Raw genomic sequence first — 26,986 nt, 5'->3', positions numbered from 1 at the left:
AAGACAACAATCTTTGATGCTCACATGTCGATTGGATCCCCATAATACACAAGGACAGGTTAACATGCAATTATGAAAGCTCATTTTGGAGCTATTTATACATACAAAGTTACATGATCAATATATTGTCATTTTTTAAAACTCAAGAGTTCAAATAACAAAACTATGTTTGAGTCCTTTGTGCTACATCTATTTTAGAAAACTTGAATGTAGGAAGTAGAACCTTTTCTGAGCTTGGACTTGGACTTTTCGTGATTATTGAAAGCGAGATAAAGCAATCACTACAACAGTGAGTGGGATCAGAACACTTCACTGGGTCTGGTAGGAGGAAGTGAAAATAGGTATTGTGATTAGGAGTTTGTATTTCTGGCAAGACGTTTGTGGTTCATTAAGAATCTTGGAGCCACTAGAAGTTCTGAATCTCGTTGCGATTATGCAAAGGAGAGGCAATCTGCAATTGCTTCAACTCAAGTCAGTCAATAATACAAGGGGGGGTTGAAGGTATAAGGAGTCAGGTTTAGAAAACCTAGCACATACATTTTTCAAATCCTTTCCCATCCCCTCCTGAAATTAATCACTTAATCATGAGTAATGGGGGATTGGGATTCTTTCTTTGTATCTCGGACCTCCAGAAAGTGGAGTGGAAATCTGCACATCAAAATGGCGACAAGCTGAGCTCCTTCATCTTGATTAAGTGATAGAAGGCTGAGGGTGCCAAACTGTTGAATATTGGTGTTGGACACCTTCATAACTGCATTTGTGGAAAGCATCACAACTGTGGACATCTCAAGAGATCAGTGTAATCAGCCCCTATAATAGTGTGACCCTTTTTCAGGTAGTCCACCAGCAGTAATCCCTTTGTAACCTGATACAGAGGCCATTAACTTGCCTGCGAAGCTCCCCTATTATGGTTTCTTGGGAGCTCTCTTTGATGAGAGTTTGGCTGTTTCCATTGTTTCAATTATTCTTTCGTCTCTGGTTGGAAGTGGTTTACCCAAGTCTCATCTCCAGTTTGTTTACAAATTGCTTGAGAAATGTCTTGGGATCCACCTCAGGACTGCAAAGATTATACATTGACATGTTGCCAGAATCCGCTTCTCATCAGGTCCAAGAAGTTTTTGGGACTTTGGTCATTTGGAGTTTGTTGTGAACATCTGCATGGATATGACCCTGGTAGATACCCAGCTTTGTGGCAAGATTATGCCATTATTTCTTTGCGTCATTGATCTGTCTAGATCCTGCCATTGATCTTGTCGATGGTCTCCAGTGTAAAGAGTGACTGGCCTGCCAGGATGGGGGGTCATCTTCCAGGCTCTCTCTGCCACGCTTCTACATCATGCTGTAATAAGAGGCACCCTCCCCTTGCGTTGCCACCATGTCCTTGTGGATCTGTTTAGGCGATTAAGCCCTTGAGACCGCACAATGGCAGATGTTATTCCTTTAGACAGTGCTGCCTTGCAATTTTCGATGAAACAGAAATACCACAAAAAGCTATTATCTTCAAACTTTCTACATAATCACTCAAAGAGTTGAACTGCACGTGCATGGAAGGAGAACTGTGTGACTAACCTCCTTCAACCTTCTGCCATAACTTATCAATCACTCCTGGCAAAGATCAAGTCGTATCTGACTAATATGTTCAATTCAGCATATAACTACAATTCCTCGCCATGCTGACATCAAAGAACTGCAACATTAGGGAGCATGAACTGGGGCTGGAGGTGGGGTCGAATGGAAACATTTTCTTGTGTGTGGTTTTCGGACCTCTTCACTGTGTGTGTGAGAAAGTCAGCAGGGTGGTACAGGCTGACTGAATAGCTGTGATGGTTCCCAGCTCCACACTTGGCCCGCTAACAGTTGTTCTTTGACAATAACAGAGGAAGTCATTTCTCCCTCGAGCAGAAACATCTGCTACCTGTTACACACACAAACACACAAAATGAAGCATATTAACATACATTAGGCATCTCCTAAGGCTAAACACAATGTCCTCATCATCTCAGCGTAAACACACCGCCAGTGTGTGGTGTCCGTGTACAGACACACAGTAGAACACACACTCTCCCGTTCTCTGTCCGTTAATTTATCTCAAAGTCTAAACATCTTCCCTCCCCGCCTTACACGTGAGTGCAGAATATTTTAGACACACTCCACACACTGCGTGGCCACTATCTCCTCTATCAGTGTGTTTGTGTGTGTGATGCTCCCCTCCACACGTACGCTGCAGACCTCTATCTCTCTTTTACTATGTTTAGACCACTTCACCTGCAGCTCCTTACATCAATCTGCCTCCATCTTTTCCATAATGCCCCCACCTACCTACACACTTGCTATCTATAGCCTGGTTACAGATGGTCCCTACAGATAAACAAGTACACTATCAGGACTGCTGTCATGAAAATCTTTGAATCAGATTTTTCTTGTCAAAGTCATGTTGAATGTCTTAACAGCGAGCAAAAAAAAAGTAATCAATTGTAATTTGCACAATTCACACATTACATCTGAATGTGTGATTTCTGGAGTTGTAACTGTTTAGTCTTACAATTATCCCCTTCTTCATTCAAGTTAAAGGCAGTAAAAAAACTTTAAAAGCTGAAACATTCAGAGACTTTCATGAATTGTATACATAGCATTAGCAGTATAATTAAAGCTTAACACTGAACAGAGGATATAGCATGTTCAAGACGGATTTATTAAAGGTCCAAAGGTGGCGTTCAAATATTAGATGAGTATGTGGTTTTCCATTATACCACAGTATCATGCATATAAAGAGGCACATTCATCTTATTCTGTTAATGATTCTTTACTCCCTTTAAGGTATTTAACACTTTACACTTGTGGACAACTCATTAGTTATAAATAAGATTCCTGTATTTATGCGGAAAAATGTGTTATTTCTTCTATTGCCGCACAGAATGGATGTATTCAGAGGTCCAGTGAAGCTAAACAGACAGCGTGTGAGGTAAAACGGGCCGGTGTGCTTTCGCTGGAAGGAAAAAGGAAATTGAAAAGCCAAGGAAGGGCTGCAGGCATCAGCTGTGCTATATCCCATACACGCTTCTAGACTCGACTTTGGCCTCTTTTCTGGATGTGTAGGAAAAAAAATAGACTTGATAAGGAAGAGATAGAAAGGGCTGGAAATTTGCAGAAGCAAAACTGCAAAAAATTGTGTAAAAATAATTTGGCCGCTCCGTTTTCTTAACCAATAACAAATAACTGAACTGGAAGGCTAAGGTTAAGTTCATTCTGTATTTGGGCTGAATTAGTCAGTTGTCCCAAAATTAATCAGCAATTTTTGTTTTTGAATTGAATTGTTGTTTGAGTAAAAAAAAAAAAAACAACAGTAAAACATTTGCTTGTTCCCGCTTCTCAAAAGTGAGGATTTGCTGCTTTTCTCTGTTTCCTGTGATAGTACACTGAGTTTATTCACATTTTGTACTGTTGGTCAGACGAGATTAGCAATTTCAAAATGTTGCCTTGGGCTGTGCCAATATTTTGACATTTTACAGATAAAACAATTAGTCTCCCAAATAATTTTTCAGCTAACTGATAAAAATGTGAATATGTGTACTGTGACTGGGAACATTAATTGTCTATTACATTTTAATAGTCTTTTGTCAGTCTTCATATACATTTATCACAACCATACTTTCATTAAATGCAAGAATGTACTTAAAAGTAAGAAAGCTGTATCTAGTAAAATGTTTAAATGAATGTGTCTCATGTTGCGGGTCTGTGTCTACAGTGACCAGAAAACACGTAGCTTGTGATACAGCACACATGACAAAAAATTGTGAAAATGAGACACAGAGAACACATGACAAGACAAAGAAGTCACCTCGTGTTACACCGTTCATTACATAAGACTAAATTACACAGAGCAGCACACAATATGATATCACTCTTTTGTATGGGAAAGGGAGAGAAACAGAGTGAACGAAGAAAAGTAGTAGCAGCGGGACAGAAACACAGGACAGAGCAGCAGACAGAGACTGAAGAAAAGTTACCAAGGAAAAAAAAGCAGAGACAGGAAGCAAAAGAAACACGGAGGGGAAATGGATGGAGTCGAAGCTGAGAAGACAAATGCAGAAAGAGATCAGCAGACATCTGGAGAAGCGCCACACATGGCGGCCATGACAGGATTGCAAACTAAAATCCACTCTTCTTCTGAAATCTCCTCTAAGCCTTTAAGAGGCCCACCTCCCCTTCTCCTCCTCCTCCTCGTCATCCTCTCCATCCTTTGCCTTCATCCCACAGTGGACCTCCCTGCAGTCCAGACCACTACCAAACCATAAGTGCTCCATCAATAAGAGGGCAGAAGCGGTGCAGTTTTCATTCTTTGTGTTGACCCCTCGGCCCGGTTTGTACCGCTTCATACCCCCCGGCTCCCTCACCGAAGCCCATCAGTGGTGTTCAATAAAAGGCTGGGGAAACTCCCTCTCCCCTGCTCCTCCGTGTGTGTTGATATTACCGGCAGACTGTTTGGTTGTGTTTGTCAGAGTGTGATGACAGAACTAAACACTGGTATTTACCCTGCGATAACCGCCTTGTCTGGACAGGCTCTGTGTAGAAACTGGGTGTGTGGGACTGACTGTGTGTGTGTGTGTGTGTGTGCGTGCGTGCGTGTGTGTGTGCGTGCTGAGGCATCATGCACCATATCTGCAATCTCTGTGAGGGTGTGCACATACACATGTTTTGATAACTCCTTTGGCAAGTCCATTTTATATTATGTCTTTGTCAAATGAAAACCTCAAGTCCAGTTGTGAAGACTTTCATGTCTGTACCTGAATGAATCCATGAACTGAGGACAGTTAATCCTCAGAAAAGGCTGTATATACAAATACTGTACAAGGTTGCTTTTTATAGTTCAGTTTATGTTTCAGAGCAGCTATAAGGTGACATTAATACCACTTTCACACAACAATTATTATGTATGTGTGGACTTTTTTTTATATTCTGAATTAGACACATTTACTAATAATGTAACAGTGGTTACTTTTTTAAATATCTTTAACTGAAGGATGTTCAAGCAACTCTTGATTGTAGACAGAAGTTTTAACAAGCTAACCGTATTAGCTTCAACGTATGTCAAAGCATCGCACCTGATATAGGCTGAAAATGTGTGTGTCCCACCGGTAGTTGTGATTCCATTACAGCAAAGTGGAGCTGTAGTTGATAAAACACCTGAGTCTACTACGGCGTCATTTGAGCCAATTTTACCTCTTCACATTTAAGACAATAACTGGATGTTGGCGACTGTAATGTTTCCTCAATCCTGTCAACCCTAAAGACATGGACATACATTTTGGTGAACAAAATATCAGAAACAACTGTCCATGTAATAAAGTTGAAGAGCTTCACAAACTACAGCAACTAAATTAAACTAGACATTTGTAAAAAATGTTGTCATATGTTGATGATTGAAGTTGAGCTCTAGCCAAAAACGTGGCCCCGACTTTTGACCTTTGACCACCAAAATCTAATCAGTTCATCCATAAGTCTTAGTGGACATTTGTGTGAAACTTGAAGAAAGTTCCCCTAAAATGTTCTTCAGATATCTTCACAAGAATGGGATGTATAGGCAGCCTCTGACCCCAGCTATCGCTGGCACGGGGGCATAAAAATGCTCTTATGCTTTAAGAGATCATAATTTCCCAGGGTTTACATTTCTTTCTTTCACAAGTCCAAAAGCCCAAGTATCTTCATTTAGTGTCATAATTCACAAAGATAAACAGCAAAACCTTTACATTTGAGATGTTCGAACCAGCAAATATTTGACATTTTTATCAGCTGATTGTTGATCCGTGACAAATGAGTAAACTCCATTCACAAAGGAAGATCATGAGATGCAGTTAAAGGCCCCGGAAAAACAAAAAAAAAGCATTTGTGTATGGAAGCAGAACGTACCTTTGTGCAACGTACTATAAATTCCTGAACCGACAAACAAGAGTTTGATTCCACGTGAGGCTCCCATCGCTGAGTAAACAGCTTGTGGTCATTTCAGGGACTTGTGATTACAGCGCTTACAGAATGTTATGGCATATGTTATGTATATATGAGTGTACTGGTTTACGTTGCTGTTTGTGTGGGTGCAGACCTGCAGCAGAGTCCCGTGGATGTGGTTGTGTTGAATTTTGGGTCCGGGCTCAGGGGGAAGCTCCTGCAGTAATGCGTGGACGGTGGATGGGACCTGGGTGACGAGCACAAAGGGGACGAGGGCCCGAGCCGCCATCTCTCTGGTCCGATACACTGCTGAGCGACCGCATCTGAAGAACACACACACACACACACACACACACACACACACACACACACACACACACACACACACACAACACGGCTGCAACATTAGTGTCATGGAAAGTTATTAAAATCATGGAACAAGGACAGCTGTGTCGTTATTTTAATCTTTGAGTCTTGCATTACGTCGCATGTTTGACTTAACGGAGGAAGTAATGAGGTTTCCCATTATCACACCTCATGGGTTGTTATTGTAACTGTAGACTTCAATTTATTTTATAGCTGTAACTTTGTTATGAAAAATTATGTTATTATGTGTGTATTATTATTAATTATCGTCATTATTTTGAACTCAAGCCACATTACGTCATGGAGAAAAACCCAAGCTAGGAAAGACGGCCGACAACTTATTTCTTTTGGACAGTCGCTATATACGTATACGTTATGTAACATCTCTATCGTTCTCCCTCTCTTTGCCTCTCTCCCCTACTGCAAAGGATCACGACTTAAATAACTCCCAGGCCAGCAGATGACTGATAAAATCTCATTTAAATATTTTCAAATCATTACTGAACTATCAAGGAAACAATCTATCCCCCTTTATTTTCCAACCACACAGATCTCTCTCCCTCTTTGTTTTTTCTCACACACAGTAATCCCCCTTACAGTATCTGCTGGTGATGGAGAATGTGGCCAGTCACCCTGAGTGCCGACTAAAATTAACCTTGTTTACAAGCTGATAGTCTTTCCTTCTCCAGTGTCATAACAGTGCCATAGCTGACAGGAGGGAAGGACGTGACCAAGAGCTGAATGAGGAGAGGGGAGGAGGAGGGGTGAGACGGATCGAAGGGGGCCGACGAAGAGCTACTGCCAGAGAAGGAAGTGGGAAAATCTTAAGCACATGTTCATCTATATTTGCAAAAAAATTACAACTACAAAGAAAGAACAAAACAGTTCCCTCTAGTTTAATGTTGATCAACATCATATTTTAAGATTGATACCACTTTTGTGCATGTTTGCTAAACTCAAGGTCATGGCCAGCAGCTGGTGGCTTTCGGTGGTTTGCTAGATTGTCGACGCCTTCAAGATGGATTATGATCTAAAACAGTCAGACTGCTTGACCTTAAATCTACATCCACAGTGGTGGACCAACCAACTGACCTTGACATCAATACAGCCATACCACTAGCATGGCGAAAAACCTTTCTATGGAGGACCAGAAGGGACAAAAACATTTAGCAAAAATAAACAACTTCCAGCATTTATCTTTTACATTTACATTACACCGCACCTCTAACACCAGTAGTTAATGTCTGGCTTTCAGGTGGTCAGGTGAATTTGGTGCACAAATGTCATTCATGAAACTGGCACATATAACTACAAATAACAGTATTAAGTTCTCAGTAGACATCAACATTTACTCAGTAGGCCTGTGAAGCGGCTGCTACTATTCTAGTTGATTTGGGTGAAACTTTGCTACAGCCAAAGAATTCAGGCAGCCTGAAAGTCACAGGGTAACACATCTATGGAGAGCATATACAGAACGCAGCATACAGGACAGGAGTCAAAGGAGGATGAAGGTGCGTGTACAGCATGTTGGCAGGCTGTTTATAGGGTCTGTGATGGCATTAAAGCTGGCAGTGGAGGCCAAGCCAGCAGCTCAGCCCCACTGTGGAAAATTCAGCGGATGCTTCCCGAGAAAGAAGAAACACTGATCCATCACTACAACGGCATACGGAGATGAAAAGGATCCATGCTTTTTTTCGGCTTTGGTATGAGTGAGGGTGAGATTTGTGTGCAGACTCAAAACGTACAGCGTTGTACTGTCCATGCTGAGAAATAATAGTGTGTGTGAGGAGAAGCACTGATAATGCTGATAATGTGTCAAAAACATCCTCCACTAGTCTGCCTGCTCCGAGACAGGGGGAAATAAAATATGGCTTGAATCAATGTGGATTTAAACAAAGAGAGGGCTGTGCAACAAGTCAACTGTCAACAAATGCTTTTCCACCTGCTGTGAGCATGCCTCTCTCCCTCACACACACACACACACACACACACACACACACACACACACACACACACACACACACACACACACACACACACACACACACACACACACACACACACACACACACACACACACCTATGACCAGACAGCATGCATCACAGACAACAGTTTGCATTCCTGAGCTCTACGCGGCTGTACACGTGAATTTATGTGCACAAGCGTCTCTCACACTCGATCACTCATACGCACACACATACGCGCGCGCACACACACACACACACATACACACTCACACCTAACGACCAAAACCCATGTCCATCCCTCACTTTCCACCCCTCCCTGCCTCCATTTGGGGCCCATATGTTAACTATCTGTGCTAATTTGTCCCATTGAAACACTTTTGTAAAAGGAAATGACAGTTTGGAAGGGTGTAATTTTAGAAACGGGGCCGTCCCCTGTGGGGTCATAGCAGACTGTTGACTGGCATGGACGAGACCCATCTGGGCCTCATTTTGGGAGAACTGGGAGAACAGTTTCCTCCGCAGAGACTATAGCATGTTGGGTAAACAAGTAACACAGTTGGTCAGTGAACAATAACATGTAGAAGTGACACAGTTACAGACAATCAGTCTATATGTAGAACTTGGACAATTTTTGACTTAAGCGACCTCCTAAAGGTAGTATATAAATGAGACACCTTGCAGCTGGACCTAAATTTGCATGGCATACATTTCTTAATCCGTCCAAATCCACAAACATGTATGAACACAGGCTCCTCACATCTGAACATGCCTATTTAGATAAGCGCTGTACAGTAACATGAACATCACCACAGCTGCCCGGTTGTTTGGAGCCTGTCCTTGTCAGTTTAGAGTGTATCAGAGCATTGAGGTGAAGGTGACTGATTATGTTCATTATTGAGTCACCTATCTGTTGTTTTTATTTAAATTAGAAACAGACAACTTCCGCAACCTTGCCTTTTTCCAATCTGAGTCGCAGCTACCAACAACACTTTACTCTGAAATGGAGACACGGAAGCACATAGAAAAATATTTTCTTCATTTTCCTCGGAGACTTCGTGTCCAGTGGCAGACAAAATGGCATACAAAGAGCGAGGTCTTCCAAAACTCAAATCAGGGAAGTTACAAAATTTTATAAAACAGAAAGATTTAGTAAACATTCACACAGTCCGGGGAGAGGGACGTCTGGGTGTCCCTGCTCAGGCAGCTGCCCCCGCGACCCGGCACCGGATAAGCGGACGAAAAAGGATGGATGGATGGATGGATTCACACAGGAGAAACTAAAAATGGGGATTGTTTGACATTTTTGTCAAAATGACTTCAACATTAAACCTGGCAAAATCATTCATCATTCAGTATTTAACTGAGACTGTTTCATAACCAGTTAAAAGTTCCTTGTGGTATATCTAAGTACAGTACTTAAATATATGTACTCAGTTACCTTGCCTGCTAATGGCTGCTGTTTTCACACAAAAGTATATGTGGTGTTAAAAAAGCTGGTCGCAAACAAGACGGTTGAAACTATTAAAAACGCCTACAGGCTGCCGCTGGAAAGGAAATGACAGTGGTCCTTTTCAAAGCCTCACTTAAGTTTAACGTGCCCTTTCAAAAGAAATGAGATATGAGGCAGTGAGGACGAGTAAGGAAAGAAAGGAAGGGAGTGAGGCAGGGAGGGCGAGGAGAGATGCCTGGACTGGATATCGCAGGGCATAAATCACAATCATGAAGGCAGAGGGAGAGGGGAAAAAAAGGAGAGAAGCTGAAAGAGAGACATGTGATAAGACAAACTGTTCGACAGATATTAAGACGTTGGAATGAAGCTGCCATTAATTATAAGTCTGAATGTAATATCCTCCCACTCTTTGTCGTCATCGCCGTCATTCTGTTCATCATTATCCAGGCAGGTGTGACGCATGTCGAGGGCCAGGCGGCGAAGGAATGTGAAAACATCTCGGTGGTGGGAGTGTATGAAGATAAAATGCAGTGCGCTGTGATGGAGGGATAAAGTGGATAAATTATTAGGCACGGTGCTACGTCCTGTCAACAGAAGAGGAGCTAAGCTGCATTTAATCTTTGGAGGTGGAGGGTCGGATCGTATGGAGAGGAGAAAGAAGAGGGTAAGGAGGGTGAGGAGGAGGAGGGGGGGGGGGGGGGTGACAGTCGTCGACCTCATCAGACACGTCCGCACACGCCTGGGCAAGATGAGTCGGGGGATGGGAGCTTGGTGAAGAGAAACACGGCTGGAGCCAAAGAAATTAGAGCTGGGCTATATTTAACATTTCCAACATGTGGGCTTCATTTGGGTGGATGTGTGTGCAGCATACCTTCACTAACAGTCAGAGTCAGCCAGAGAGTCAGTCCTCGAGTTATTGACCTGATAACTACATCCACAAGAGAGGAGTTGTTGAAGGAAATATCTAAAGATTTCACTTAATTACTGAAGTGCAATAAAAAGTATGGTAAGTTCGTCAACAAAATGGTTTGGAAGAAATAAGGCTTTTGTTAGGTTGCACAAGTCCACCTTGCACATTTGCAGCTTCAAATGGCAGCTATTCCTGTTTACAGCCCAACTACTCTGCGATCCCCACTTCACTTTCCATTTGTCACCTTCTGACCAGAAGGTCGTTCAGCCAAACAGGATGAGAGTGTTTGGTGTCTCACTGAGCGAGAACTTCCCTGGTTCTTAGTCACAGCTTCATAAAATGTTACATGTGGAAATATTACAACATGGCTCTACTAGGAAGCTTTCCAAAACACCCAACTGTAAACATAGATCTTATTCATAATATCCATACATTTGAGCAGTTGAAAAAAGCTGTGGTTACAGTTACAGTTTGTCATATTGAGATAAAATGGAAAACGGTAGTGTTTCTTAAAGCATCATGATGTAACTTTTTTACCTTCAAAAAATCATGTTGATGCGACAGTGTCTTGTAATAAGGTGAATGGTGTCTCTGTCTCAGCCACTCTGTCCCCCATCATTTGTTTTTATACTAGCTAACATCAGTGAGAGGCAGGATCGCAGCGTTACATACATGTTTACTTCAAGATACAAGTTTTCAACACAAAACATTGTTATTGTTGTTGAGTTTTGCTTGTAGTAAGCACTGACATTATGTCTGACAAATGGTTACAGATCTGTGATTTGTATTTAAAACACTCAGAAACTGTGGGGGCACCAAATCACACAGAACGCAACTTCCTACAAAATGATGCTTTCAATAACAGCAATTAAATGTAGTATTCAGACATGCTTTATTCTCATGAGCACATTTAGCTAATGAACCACATGGACAAATGCTGTAAGATGATTCGGCATATTTCTAGTGGAGGAGGCCTGAATCAGTGCAGTGTAAAGGTCATGTGAGCCTACAGCCATGCAAACAGCTGTGAGCCTGTATTTAAACACAACAGCGCTTATAGCTAAATGCCAACAATGATAACACACTGATCTAACCAGGTATAATATTTACCATGTACACCAACTCAATTTGGTGTGTTAGCTATCATTTGCTAATTAGATGTAACCACAAAGTACAGCTAGGTGTGAGTGAAGCCATTAGCTTTTCATGTCTCTGGTCATCAAACAAAGTCCCGGATAAATCAAAATTAAGAGCTGGTTATGTTCCAGCCTGTCTAAAAAAATTTTCACCATTGTTTTCCCTCCTGTTCATACTGTCTATGAAGAGATCTTTCTTTTTAATCTAAAATGTTTTAATTATCCACATTGTTTCCTTGCTGAGCTGAAGTGGAGGGATTGTAATGCTAGAGAGGAATTTTACGACTCTCAGACTCTGAGATAGACAAATCAAGTGGGTATCTTCCAGACTGCTGAAGCCTCATATTGACTTCAGATAAACTCAAGAAATCTGTTTTTGTATGGTACAAGAACTGTAAGGTTTGTCCCCCATCAATTACATAACATTAGGAAGGGATCCTAATCTAATAGAGATTAGAGCACATGACGCCATTTTCATAGTACCATCTGAAAAATGTTATTCAAGACCACAAATGTCAACCGCATGGTGGTGCAAGAGGAGAAGTCAGATGAACATCAGGACTGATCCTCGTGAGACCATGAATATCTGGAAATAATTCAATTTTAGTGAGATAGTTCAAGTCAGACCAAACAGTTTACTGACTGACTGACTTTTCTTGGGCCGCTAGAATGGCTTAAAGCATCTTGAGATACGATCATAATATGAATATTAAGTTAAGGAGCTATTCAATCTAATAACATCAGTCAGCTGTAACAGAGCATTAGACGAACATATCAGTAATATCATCCCAACAACAACCAAATGGCCAGAAACGCTACTCACAAAGCACATGCAATACTATCTTAATATATCACCCGCGTAGGCTTTCCAAGATCTACCACGCAACACACACATACAGTAATAATAGACACATGGATGAAAAGATACCCACACTCAAGTTCTGTTATCTAAACCGTCTGTGGAGCATTCCAACCTCAAAGTCCTTGCCAGCTGCCCTCCACCCACCCCCGCCCACACCCCCACATCTCCTCCCAAATACTCACACACAAACAAACTGAGACGCAACAAAACACACAACTTAATCCTCCAGCGCAGAATTCTTGCATATAGCTCGACGGACTATCATCACTGCAGATGAACATCATTAGTCTTACTAATGGAGGCCTTTTTAAGGTTTTACCATGTAAAAGTATGTTTTAAATCTTGGTGTCTTCCCCTCATACAAACCGATTCAACGCTTGATTCTGTTCGCCTAAGAGCGCAAGTTGCACCAGGAGTAACTAACATGTGAGGAAGATCACTTTATCTCCCCCCTCTGCCAGCTTTCCATCCGCAAAACATCACCAGCTGTGTTTGCTGGCATGTCAGGTCATGTTAGAAGCTACACCTCAAAATGAGCATCAATCTCTTTAGTAGGAGTACGTGCCCTAAAACCCAGACGACAATCATTGGATTTTATACACATACATATAGGGTTAACATTAAAAGTAAAATGTTTGGATAAGGTATGTTGTTGTGAAGATTGTGGATTGTGAATGTGTTATGTCAACGATGGTCCTCACAACAACAGTAACACAAGGGCATGTGTGTGAGAAGTACAAGCTTCAGATCTGTTTGCAGGTGCAGGAGTGGATGAACCAATAATATTTGTAGCTTTCTCCATCTCAGGAATGTAAAAAATGAAGGCTGCAACCACAGTTTCCCATTCGCCTGCAAGGTTTACTCCCCAGTCAACAGTCAATGTGGTTCAGATAAACCAGTCGCAATCTAATCAATCGCTGTGACACGAGACGGCACAAGCAGCAACACACAAGAACCCGCTGGAGACGACACCAACTAGACACGTGTTTTGTCTCAGCGCACTGAGACAGAATTGGACAAAAAGCCACAGACCTTCATCAGGGATGGTGACACATCAGCTCGACTTTGAGAAGTGTGACGCAAAGAAACAATGTAAGACAGGAGTTCATAGAAAAGATGCAGAAGCACCTGTGCAAACAACACAAAAGAACACACACACACACACACACACACACACACAGTCCTGTTTAGACTGCAGGTGTTTTGTCTTGCTGATTGTTCTATACTTAGAATGAGTTCAGGTTCAGAGGAACGTTGCTTCAGAGGTTTATCGTGGCTGAGAAAGCAGGTGTGTGACCCTTTTACATTTGATAGAACATTCCCTGCGCAAATGTTTCTTTATATCCTCTGTATATGCAGTTGAGCTGGCTGGAAGCACATTTTCATTGATAGTGATGACACAAAGAGGAGCCTCTGACAGGGAGAGCATTGCTTCCATTCACATCCTGCGTGTTGTACTTCTGGGACTCTTAGAGCAGCTAGCTAGGAGTTAAGATTCTTTTCCATGGTTACTTCAACTCATATATGATATAAGAAGTGAACTCACAGACGCCTGTGAGTACCTGTATAGCAGGCTGAAAAAGTTATTTATTCATTTGTTTAAAGGAGGATTTTTTTTTCATACGAATGAAGGTTAAATTAAAGGTTGTTTCATAAATCTGTATGCTAAATATGTGCTCTTTTAGAGATAGTATAATGAAGAGCAGTGCAGTTTAGAACAGTTTAGGTATTTGGTTATTATTATTTGGTTCCCAGCAACATTGGAATACATAACCACAAAAACAAAATAAGATAGAATTACCACCTCTCTGTTCACCAGTCAAGTTGCATTTCCTGAGCAATGACGCTGAATATCGGTCTCAACATGTTTTGCAGAATAGTATAGAGTCACAGTGAAGTTGACCCTTGACCTTTTTTATCCATCTACACATATTTGCATAGAATGTTGTCATATTTATCATATGACTTGTTGAGTCATGGTCAAAGATGTGTTTTGTGAGTTCTCAGTGACCTTCGACCATTAAATTATAATTAGCTCATCCTTGAGTCCAAGTAACAACTTGTGCCTGCCTTTGAGATAATGTATGGCATAACAACCAAAAACATCAACATCAGCCATCAGTAAAATAGTTATTTTTAAACAATTTCGCCAGCAGAAACAAAAACAATAATATTAGCTGTAACAAATAGAATGAGCAGCCTTTTTAAATGTTGATAACTGACACTATAAAAAGCAATAGGAAACATATTGATGTTTGGGACAAAACAATACGAGGTCACACAATTGTATAACACAAACTTCAATGTTGATATTCAAGAAAGAACTTATCTCAGCTATTAAGCCAACATGGAAAAGACCTCATATTTCAAGAGGGCAAACGCCAACCATTTCCACATGAAAGTTTAAATTATCTGATTGAATAGCTTTTAAACCTAGGGGGGAAAAAAAACATAACATGCCTAGTGTATGAAGACTGTCAATGCTGTGGCACTGACACCCACCTAATGATGAAAGGCAGGAAGGGAGCCAGTCCCAGAGGTGAAGAAGAGCCATCCATGGGAGAGGGGTAGAGTCGACTGAGCACCAGCAGCAGCAGGAACAGACTGGGGTGCAGCTTCACCTGTCCACTGTCACTGAACACAAACAGCACAGACGTCACACACGTCAATAATGCGACACTTATACCTGAAATGTCCAGGTGACAGTAGTGCATAATGAACGGAGCAGCCTTTAGATTAAGGGAGTGCATTTGCAATTGCATTAACACTGGACTCCGGGACCTCTTTGCATTTCCCCTATAGAACCCTACACGGTTTTTGGGGAGGATTTCTTTGCTTTCTGTTGAGTTCAGTACCCTCAAACAAGGAAAACAATACATCTTTTGCCAAGAATGTGACCTATCTGAGGAGTTCTAATGAGGTGTTGCCTTTTCATTGTTTAGTAGCACATTCTTATAGCATTGCATTATATGAATTGTTGGACACTTTTGGAATATTGTTTACTTTCTTCCGGTGAGTTCCATGAGATCAACATGACTCTCGTGTCTATATGCTAAATATGATCATAGAGTCAGCAGGTAAATAGCTTAGATTAGCATGAAGACTATCAGCAGGAGGAAAATTTATGTTCGGTCCACCTACCTGTACCTCTACAGCTCATCTCTAAAAGTTCATAACTGACTTGTTTTATCTTGTTACTTAAAAAACAAAAAAGCAGGTTTTACTTGGAATCATGTGATGATTTCTCATTTCCAGCCTTTATGCCATGCTAAATTAAACTAAGCTGATTGCCTGCTAGTTCTAGTTGAATACTCAGTACGCACACACCAGAATGGTATTTGATCTGCTTGTCATACTCTCAGCAAGAAAGTGAGGTTATTCCCCACAGTGTCAAGTTATTCCTTTATAGTCCCAGGTTTTGTTATTTTAATTAAAAAACTGAGAAAACTAATAAAAGAGAAATAAATAGCTGCACTTCTAGTGTGTTTGTCCATTCTCCTTTTTTTTTGAATCGGGATTAAATATGGCTGACAGATGAAAACCACCTAATAATCAAAATTCCAAACCAAAATAACCCTTAATTCCTCCGTCGCTCTTTAATACACACTGACTTTCTAAAACCACCCACACTCCAACACAGTCATCTCCTCATCCGTCCTTGAGCTGAGCTTTTCACCTCCCTCTTTTCCTCCGTCCAGATCTCATCACTGCCAACTGAGTCAGAATGGAAACCGACCGTCTCTGCCAGCGGTTTCACAGTTTCACTCTGACACACTCACAGTGAAGGCAGGAGGGAGGGAAAAAAAATGGAGAAACGGACAAGAACTCAAGCGACGAAGTCGGGAAAAAGACCAAAAAGGTTGAGGACCAGGTATTTATTTTGGAGGACCACACTTTGCCTTCAGATCCGCTTCATTCTTTCCTGTCCTGCTGTGAAAGTCCAGCTCCTTGAGGGATAAATGGAGCAGAAATCAACTCCCCAAAAGCTTTAGTGAGTTTTACACATCTGGTGGAGTAGGAGGATTTTCACTTTATCTAGGTTATTAAAACCAATGAAACTTTATCAGCAGTGTGTTTGGTGATAATTTCAGACAACAGTGTTTACAATGGGGGGAGTGCCTGCAGTTGAGCTTTGTGTAGGCTTGTGATTGTGTAAGGTCTGTGTTTTATAAGTGTGTGTCATGAGGATCTCTGAGCACAAAGACAGAAAAACAGACCCCCTGCGAAAACAACTTGTGCTTTTCATTACTTCATTCAACACAAACACACGTATGGACACACACACACACACACACACTCATCCACCGGGACCGCCACAGATCTGCAAAATGGGAAATGCAATAGCAGCCCAATTAGTTACTGGTCCAATGTGTTTAGTGTCACAGTTTGGTTCAGCACAGCGGGACAGGATGTGATGTCAGAGAGACAGAAGGAGGGCAGATAGAGGGCAATTGCAAACATATTAGGCCTTGTTGGGATACAGCTGGCGGCAGAAACACTTGACAGGATGAACAAGAGACGCTGTGGCATTTAATGGCGCTCTCAGATTCCACACTGAGGTCTTCCATGAATGTCTGCCCTCAGTCCTGAAACTCCTTAATCATCTACAGCACGCAGCGGTTTGATGAAAGGGTTATTTCTGTTGAACATTTCTTTAAAGAGAGTGGAAACAAGGCTCTGACCTAAAGTATTTTTGTTCCTCCACTTTTTAGAAAGTAGCAAAAGGGACACAGTAGCAGAGACACACAAGAAGCTCTAAAGTAAACTGAAGCTCTAGCTTAGCATTTAGTTAGTGGTCAAGCAAATAAATCATCAGGTTTGTTTAAAGAATTAGAGAAAAGTACTTGGAATATCATATGAAAACTGTTTTCTTTGGAAATGAGGGCAGTGTAGATAAGACAGTATGTACGGCTACAAATCACTGCACAGCAGTATAAAATGTGGGGGCTGACCTGAAATAGTTTCAGAGATAAACATGGTTAAGTCTGCTACGCTGAGATAACAAGATTAGGAATTTGAAATTAAAAAATCGACAGGCCATGAAAGCTAATACAACATTTCTAACTAAGTTGATTTCTTTAGCTGTGTAATAAAGACTGCAGCATCTTCGTGGACAGATTAAATTTGTTGGATCGAAAAAGCAGCCAAATACAGTGAGCATGTGTGCACATACACAGTGCAACTGGAGGCCGGTCTGTCCCGACCACAGAACCTGAGGTCTGTGTTGAGAGAACTGAGTTTTGTGAGACGAGGTAAAAGAGAGGACACCAAAAATAAATCCCAGAGTTGAAATCTAAAACAAAGACAAGATGGGGTCTGCTTGTGTCCACAATTTTAGTCACTATTGCAGGAGTAAGAAACAGGACTCAAAGAAAATATAAAAAGAGGTTTTGTTTTTCACTCAAACAAACAAAAAGATGAATGTTTTCTAGCAACACACTGTGCGGATGAGGGGGGATGTTTGTAATGTAATGTAATGTATGTTATAAATTCATGTTTACTTTACATAAATATTTGGTTTTAGTTTCTCATGTGGAGCGATAGACAATCTGATCTGCTGGAGAACGTGCACCCTGATGCAAGGTGTGGTTAAATAACAGACACTGATCCAGGATATTCTTAGCTGAGCGCAGATGCTTTAAATTCTGTTAAAGCAATCTGTTGTTGCTATATGAGTACGCATATGTGTGCGTTGTGTCATATTACATCCCATGTGCATTTCTATAGATATGAGCAGCTACAAGTTAGTGTATATGCATGAACATATCATACAGACAGTATGATGTGTTTTTATCTCCCTCTATCACATATTGACGGTTGACAGTAGGTACAGCATGTATATGTATGTTTTTATGTAGACTTATACTGTAAAATGGAACCAAAAATCAGGTTGTGTAAAGGTGTGCTATTGGAGAAATTAATCATCAATATTTAAGGCAACATCCAGACTGAATTATCTTTAAAGTTCGAGTGTGTGGGAAATAGTGGCAACTAGCCTCGAATATTAGCATTACATAGCATTTTTGCCATTAAATCTCCCTCCCTCCCTGTGGGCCTTTAAATTCACCAGTCCGAAGTCTATCCAGGCTGTCACACGAGGTCCAGATGAGTAGTGTTGGTGTCTTTACAATCTACAGCAAAGTTCTTTGTTCTGTGTGGATTTGTGCAGCTCAAACATTCTTTCAAGCTGTCTTTGCTGTATGTCAGTTTTCTACCACTTAACTATCTCTGGACACAGGACTGTTTTTCATTCACAACTCCTCTTTATGATGTATGTTTAGGGAGAGCGTATGGATTACAGAGTACATATGCAATGCAAATACATACATCTCAAATGTCGACCATATAGTTCAAAATCTTATTCTATATCCTTTTGTATATTGTTACCTATTTTGGGTATGTACTTGTACTGTAACCTCAACAGGACTCTAAACTAAAACCACTAACAGTGGCTCTTTTACCCCCTGTTCTGCTGTGTTTTGCTACAGTGTGGTGTGGTTGGTCTGTTTGGGTGGCACGATACACACAGATGATGTGGGAAGTCAGACAGCGGGGATCTGGTTCCGTGGGAAATTTGCAAATGTTTTAACAAGGGTCGAAGGGAGTGAGGGGAATTGTGAAAGAGCCGGTCTGAAAAAAGCATTCAATTAATTGGATCCATATTAAGATAAGGCGGCCTGGGGAGCTGTTGGACGACTCAAATGCTTTTAAAAAGGGAGTCTGGGCTGGGCTGAAAAAGATAAGGCCAATGAACCTCCGTAGACTCAACTCCCCACTGCAAAAAAACAAATCTAAACCTCAAAATGGCATCTGCTTTATTCAGTCGTAAAATCTTATGCTTTGAGTAAACAGTCTGTCTGTTGAGCAAGTGAAAAAGAGCCCACGGGAGAATTTGTCCTCCTTATTAAAGCAGGAAGCCTCCCAGCACTTAAGCACAGCAGCTTGATCATCTTAAGAAAACAAAAAAACTTTCCCGCATTGATTAAATGTGGTAAAATTCAACTTATAATGGCATTTAGGAAGTGTGAAAAGCCATGGCAGGGGCTGAGCATGCATGTGTGTGTGTGTGTGTGTGTGGATTAAGGCGAACTAACTCACCTTTCCACCGTGGCTGCAGCCTCCTCCAGCTGGTTAAGGAGGAACGGATAGAGGGCTGGAAAGCGAGTGAAAAACTCTCGACCTGTCATCCTGAGGGGAGCGACGGAGAAAGACAGACAGCAGAATGTTTAAGTAATGAGGGTAATAAGGTCATTCTTATACAGACTGTTTCTAAAGACAAACCAAAATCCCGAAACACTACATTTGTTGATTTAATCTTGTGCACGAGAGAAAAACTCTCTGTAGTTTTTGGTAGTTGTTCCACCCAGAACTAAGAATTTTATGACCTTATTCTATTCAAAATTCTACACCCAAGCAAGTCTATTTGTGAGGCTCTCCTTAGGGTAAAGTCATCATGCTAACAGTGACATGCTGTTGGCTTGTATTTTCCCAAAAAGCAAAGAATAGGAGAAATTAAAAATGAGATGTGATGATGCATTACATAGGAAGACAGATGATCAGTCAGAGCACTTCATACAGTTCATCCTGAGGGGAACATGACTGTCCGCACAAATCTATTTTTTATATCTATTTTTGTCAAGATATTTCACTTAATAGCAGGAAATGTCAACCTCACGATGGCACTGGACAAAAAGTCAAAGGATCACCAAAGTAATCTGGATTCATTTCTGTTTGGACCAAAATGATAGATTGAATAACTGAACATCTGCCAGACTGATACTGCCCTTTAAGAGCCACGCTGCTAAATATAGTGTTGTTCTTCAAACTACTCTGATGTAGAAACCTTGCATTTCAATTACAATTGGGCATTTGCAAAATACAGAACAATGAAAGAATTGACACGTCCGAGAGGTAGAATGGGTCATCCACTAATTGGAGAGTAGTTCAATCCAATGCTCCAGCTGCATGCCAAAGATTCTGAACCCCTAATTGCTCCCAATGGCTGTTCATTTACTGAGTCTGTTACTTCACCATCCCACCTTTGTTTGCAACACACGAGTACCATTAACAAAATTTGTAGCCTGAAAGTTGAAGCCAAGACAACTCAAGAGCTGCAGAAGACATTGTACACCTGCTCTCACTGACTATGCAGTACTCCCTCTTTATATTCCACAGATTTTGAAAGAGTGGTTTAGCCATCATTACAAATAAAGATAAACTGGGCACGAAAATGCATCCCTGACCTTGGAAACAGTCCGTCTACACAAACATCTTAATTGGAAGCTCCGCTTATTAGCTCACTGAGGAGCTTTCGACAGCATCTATGAGCAAACTCCGTCAACTTAGGGGGTGTCTGAGGTGTAGATGAATGCTAAGGAGGGGCAGCAATGAAAAAACTGTCAGAAAGAACACAAGTGTTAAAAATGCCATTAGTTTAACAAAGTAGCTCAACTGTGTTAAAGTGTTGAGCAAGTATACTGTATAAAAATGCAATATACAAAATCTCTGCAGGGTTTAAACACCAATTGCGTTCATGTGCCCGTGTTAACAGACAGCGCAGAAATAATCAGGGATACTTGTGGATTTAGTTTGATCCGACTTAAATTTCGGCTGATTAAATTACCTGATAGATAGCCGTGATTTAATCTCAGTGTTTCAAATGCTCTCCCTCATTAAAACAGACAAGAAACAACAAGAAGCAGATGAGGGGGGAAGGACAGAGAGTATATAATCAGATATTGTGAAGCTCTGTTAGGAGATGGAAGTGTGCCAAATACCCTCCATCCAAACAGATCCAGTCTTTATGTTCGGCTCACCTTGCTGCAGCTGAAAATAAACACATACGTTCAAGGGTATGTACATATACTACGCCGTGTGCTACAGTTATGTGTGGCTGCGCTTATATATTTACGCACACAAATATACAACTGTCAATAAAATGACAAACTTTATATTTAACACTGGCGGTCTTGCTGCTGTGACCGCCATTCAGCCTCAGAGCCAATAAAGTTTTTATTTAACTCTGCTCGTCTAAATCAAGTCGCTCCTGAAGGGAAGAGGTCTGCTCTGCCAAGCGCATGATCACAAGACTGGAGAGATCTCATACTGCTTTAGTCACAACTGACACTGGACTAATGCACCACACACACACGCACGCACGCACGCACGCACGCACGCACGCACGCACACACGCACACACACACACACACACACTCTGGACCTGGTACAAGTTAACAGCAGGCACTGTCATGGTAGGGAAGTGAGTCATGTGTGCAGTTTTTAAAACCCCATTCAACCTGTGTATTACACACTTCTCATCTCTTGTGACCTGACGCAGACACACACACGCACGCACGCACGCACGCACGCACGCACGCACGCACGCACGCACGCACGCACGCACGCACGCACGCACGCACGCACGCACACACACACACACACACACACACACACACACACACACACACACACACACACACACACACACACACACACACACACACACACACACACACACACACACACAGATAACGTGTGAGGAAAACTGCACAACAAAACAATCAGAAACATATTCAAAGGAAAATTTTTATCTGAAGGTGTATCTTAACATTCGATGTTCACATCATACATGTGCAAAAACAGAACTGTGTATATTATATAAGGGACTGTGTGTGTGTGTGCATGCGTGCTTGCGTGTGTGTTTGTGTGTGTGTGTCTGCCCTCCTCTGCTCTCTCTAATGAGTCTCTCAGTCTGACAGGACTATGTTGCCTGCAGGACAAAGGTCAGAGGTTGTGTCGGAGCAGATTAGATGGGGTAAAAGGGGTGAGGGTCACAGAGGAAGAGGAGAGAGAGAGGAGGAGGAGGAGGTAAGTGGAAGGCCTGGTTATGTTTGTGGGCTAACAGCTGTGTGTGTGCACACTCATATAGGTTATATAGGAGGGAAGTACATTTTATACTTTACTGTTGAGACTCTTCTTCTGTGTTCTACTCAAGTGTTTTTGGTACTTTTTCTAAAATTACAAAACACCTCTCATCCAAGAGTTATTAGCAGTCACATCAACAGATGTCATCTCTCAAAACGTATCAAGTGGCTTCAAGTGTCTAAAGCCCAAAAGAGCAAAAATGATTCAATATTTCCCACAAAAAACTCCATTAACAGTTACTGCTTAGCCTTAACAGGGTAGTGGTGGGGGGGCTGGAGCTGATCCCAGCTGACATTTGGCGAGCGACGGGGGTTGACACGTAGAGAAAAACAACCATTCACACTCACATTCACATCACCGGCAATTTAGAGGGGCCGATTAACCTTAATCCAAAATTGAGAGGCGGAACTTTTATTTTGTTCCTCCATTTATCATCTCACAGCCCCTCAACTAGCTCCAACTGGATCAGCTACAACAATAACATGCTGCTCACACATTAATGCATCTGTATCACGATTCAAACAAAAGTATATACCAGTTGCATTTACCACTTTCCTTGACTGTAGCTAGCCATTGTTAGGTATTACAGGACAGGGTGGCCCAGGGCTAGCTGGTTAGCATGCTAGCTTCAGCAGACATCTCTGCGACACAGTACATAGGCGTCATTGCCATAACGTCAACACTGTTGTTTCTTTTCACTCTGTTGATATTAGTTAATTTATTGAAGGTTTTAAACTTAAATTCTGGACATTTCTTAACATATCACCTCTTTAAGCAGGATTTGTAGCTATCCTTCAGTTGTGAGTTGCTCAGGTAAGATCTGACACTTTATACACAACTGACAGCGGGTGATACAAACAATCCTGCTGAGGTGTCTCTGAGCTAGATCCCCGCACTCTAAAGAAAAACATTTGCCACCATACTCAAAAGCACTTCGGCAAACAAAACTGGAGGGAAAGGCCATCAAAAGCGAATGGGAAAGCCAAACACTTATAACTCTGACGCATTTATCAATAAGCTGCTTTAATAACAACATTTTGAATGGCTTCAGGCAATCTGAAGAAAGCCGTTTGGCAAAATATCCCTCTTCATAAGCTAAAATAAATGAACCCGAGTTATGAGTCTACTTTGTTTTTTTTCCATAGCATCTAAGTAACATAGATATGGACGTTCTCGCATGTACAAGACCATAGGTAGTGCAAATGAAGAGTTGACGCAGGCTCGAGATAAAGCATGGAGGCTTCGGACGGAATGCAGAGAGCAATCTTCTCTGTCAGCTTTGTTTACAGATGCATTTATCTCGGCAATGATATCGGATCAGCATCAATGTACGGTCACGGGGCGGAGAAGCCGGAGTCTGGGTTTAGTTGAATGATGATCCACAAGCAAACAGAATGTCTGGATTCAAATAACTATGTAAAAAAAAACAAAAAAAAAAAACAGCTGAGATTCCCACAGACAGCAAGAAGCTCAGTCTCCGTACACACAAATACACACAACGCTGTAAATAAACTGGTGTGTGTGAGAGGAAAATGTGTTTATGCTCCAGTGTTAGTGGACCAAGAGACCCGTACACACACACACACACACACACACACACACAGCCAAATATTAGAGTGGACAAGCTGTCACAATGCATTTTCTACAGCCAGAGATCACAACGGTAAAATCGTGGTAATAACACAGACCAGACTGAGGAAAAGACACAACTATAAATGAGCTGCAGCTTTCCTGCTTAGACACGCAGTTTTGTACCAGTTTCAAGTCAATACAATGATTTTACCAGAGCACGTCAGTTGCCCTGTAGGTAAATCTCAAACGGAACATTGTAAAGTAACAAATACAAGAACATTTTCTATTTCTCATTGATCACAGCACACACACTCTCCCACGTGAATAATAAAATCACCCCACACATTAATATTAAGAAAGAAAGCAGCAGACGCGAGGAGGGGGATATAACTGAGAGCTATACAAAGGGAGGGACAGCGGACAAAAAAAAGAAAGAAAAAACAGACAAGATAAACAGCGGCAGCCTTGGCTTGGTTAATAGCATTCAGAGGCCTTCAGAGAAGCAGCCAATAGCAATTCAGCACGGGGAAGCAGACGGAGCTTCCCGGAGCAGGACCCAAAGCCATGTGAAACCTTACCCTGGATTATCTGTGGGGTAACAAATCACTTCTGAGCTCAATATAGACCTCAATACAACCATCATATAGTCCTAAAGCCAAGCAGTACAAGCACATTATTGTTCATGTTTGTTTTAATATGCCCTGAATACTAGAGGGATCTCTATCAGCTCCAACAGGGGCCGGTAAGATATCAGTCACATCAATGTTTTATAAACTAATGGTTTCAATCTGTACGAGGCCACACTGCATATTTATTTTCATTTGTGAAATAGTGGTGTGGTAAGAGGTTTAAAGATGTAACATGTAAGATATGACCAGAATTTGAAATACAGGGAGCTGCATATCACCAGAGTAACAGGCAACTGCTGCTCATTCTACAAGAGCATGGAGGGAGCAATCATGGGCAACGGGGCTCTGCAGCCTCCACTTGAAGATAGCTGGACACCAAACTGGGACTAAACACAGCCTCCAAGACCGACGGAGGTCAGTTTAGGAAAATAGGTGTAAAAATAATTCCTGTCTTAACATCTTGTGAGGTTATATTGTTGACTTAATAAACCCAGTAGCAAACTCGCCACTTCCATACATCTTCCAGCTGACACAATACACTAGAGAGGCTAGCAAACGATTGCCTGCTGTCATACAAAGTGGTAATAGTAGAGGAGGTTGCAAGCTGGTTAGCGCGCGACCTTCAGTAGATATCTCTGCAACACAATTTCTAGACTACTTTGACGTAAAGTCCAAAAAATGATTTCTTTACACTAAAATTCTGGCCATGTCTCACACATTACACCTTTCACAAGTTTAGGAGTCGACATCCATGCTTACAGCTCAGTGAGGCCATACCTACAGGTGAGCTAACCCTACTCAAAGTGACAATGCAAATATGCTAATGTGTAGCAGTTTAAAATGTAATGTTGTAGCACAATGGCTATTAGCATATAGCTGTGATTGTGACGTCCTTTTAAACCGGTTGCAGCGCCGCCTACTCTGCAACTAGTGTTGGATAAAACTAATCATAAAACACATGTGGAAAAACACACTTGACCCGAGTCTGCTATCATTTCCATTATCAAGGTTTCCAAATACATGGATGGTTGTTTGACAAGGCACTGGGAGTCTGTTATAATTTAAGACTCTTCTCCAGAACAAACACCAAACACGATCCACAATTTTTCAAACAAGCTTTGGCAGCAGAGCAGGCCGAACAACTGATAACCTTCCAACTAAAACTGACAGTTTAACTTCTAAACTGATTCATCACCAACTCAAACTCATATTGACTCTGTGTGTGACAGTGGCAGACAAGCACATAAACATCTCATAAACCAAAATGAGATCTCCATCAAGGGACAGCTCCCAGAGCAAAATGAGTTTGGATATGGAGCACAGACCCTTGGTTATATAAGTTTCTTGTTATCTCATTTGCCCTGAAAAGTTCTAATCATAATAATAAAGATAATAATTCAATAATTGGTTTGATCATTGTTTTGTTTTTTTCAATTTTGCCATTCTAGTTTCTTAAATTTGAATTTTTTCAGATTTTCAGTTTTTTTCTAAGATGAAAATCTTTGGATCTCGGACAAAACAAGACATTGGAGGACGTCATCTTGGGCTTTTGGGACACACTGATCAACATCTCCCACCATTTTTCACATTTTTATAGAACTACAACAAACAGCTTAGTTGAAAAAAATCCACAGATTAATCACCAAAGAAAAACAATCATTCATGTTGAAGTTCTATATAAATGATCTCTGTCTGTGTCTTGTCATCCTAATCACAGACAAAGTGACTGTGATTCACTGTATTACAAACATAATTATCTATGTGCCTATTGATAAAATTGAAGTTTTATCTCTGAGAGACTTTTTTGTTTATTAATATCATCATATCAAAATTATCACCACTAACATTACCTTTGGTTTAAATAAGAACTTTATATGGCCCATAACCCGTTCCCATTTTTCCGCCCTCACAGGAACATTCCCTAAAATTGTGTGACAAAGTACATTTTTGTAATCCAGAACATGCTGCTCACAGATGTGCCACTGGTGAACAGCCCCAGCTCCTCATAAGACCACACACGCTGAGTTTTGTTTGTAACTTTACTTTTGATGACATACGTTTGTGACAAATCTTGCTATAATGCACTTGTGGTCTGATCAATCACAGCCCGCTGGTATGAAAATAGGCAGCAGCGATGGGACGATCCCACATCTTTTTATAGAGCATTCATAATGTTAATTTTAGATTTTGTTTCCATTTTATTTCTTTGTTTTTTTTAAAGTGAAA

At 41.3% G+C, this 26,986-nt stretch overlaps 1 protein-coding gene across 2 annotated transcripts in view; it reads right to left on the bottom strand.

Moving 5' to 3' along the window:
- The window catches only part of thada (THADA armadillo repeat containing), a 96,208-nt gene that overhangs the window by 42,741 nt on the left and 26,481 nt on the right, over positions 1–26,986 (bottom strand). For both annotated transcript variants that reach the window (XM_030442585.1, XM_030442586.1), the window contains exons 27-29: positions 19,734–19,823; positions 15,138–15,269; positions 6,098–6,266 (exon numbers count right to left, since the gene is read on the bottom strand). In XM_030442585.1, coding sequence (XP_030298445.1) covers positions 6,098–6,266; positions 15,138–15,269; positions 19,734–19,823 — 391 coding nt within the window. The remainder of the gene's footprint in view (positions 1–6,097; positions 6,267–15,137; positions 15,270–19,733; positions 19,824–26,986) is intronic.

This window comes from Sparus aurata, chromosome 15, assembly GCF_900880675.1.
Source record: "Sparus aurata chromosome 15, fSpaAur1.1, whole genome shotgun sequence".
Classification (NCBI taxonomy): Eukaryota; Metazoa; Chordata; class Actinopteri; order Spariformes; family Sparidae; genus Sparus; species Sparus aurata.
Note: the sequence above shows the minus strand (reverse complement) of the source record. Positions and strands in the feature narration are given on the sequence as shown.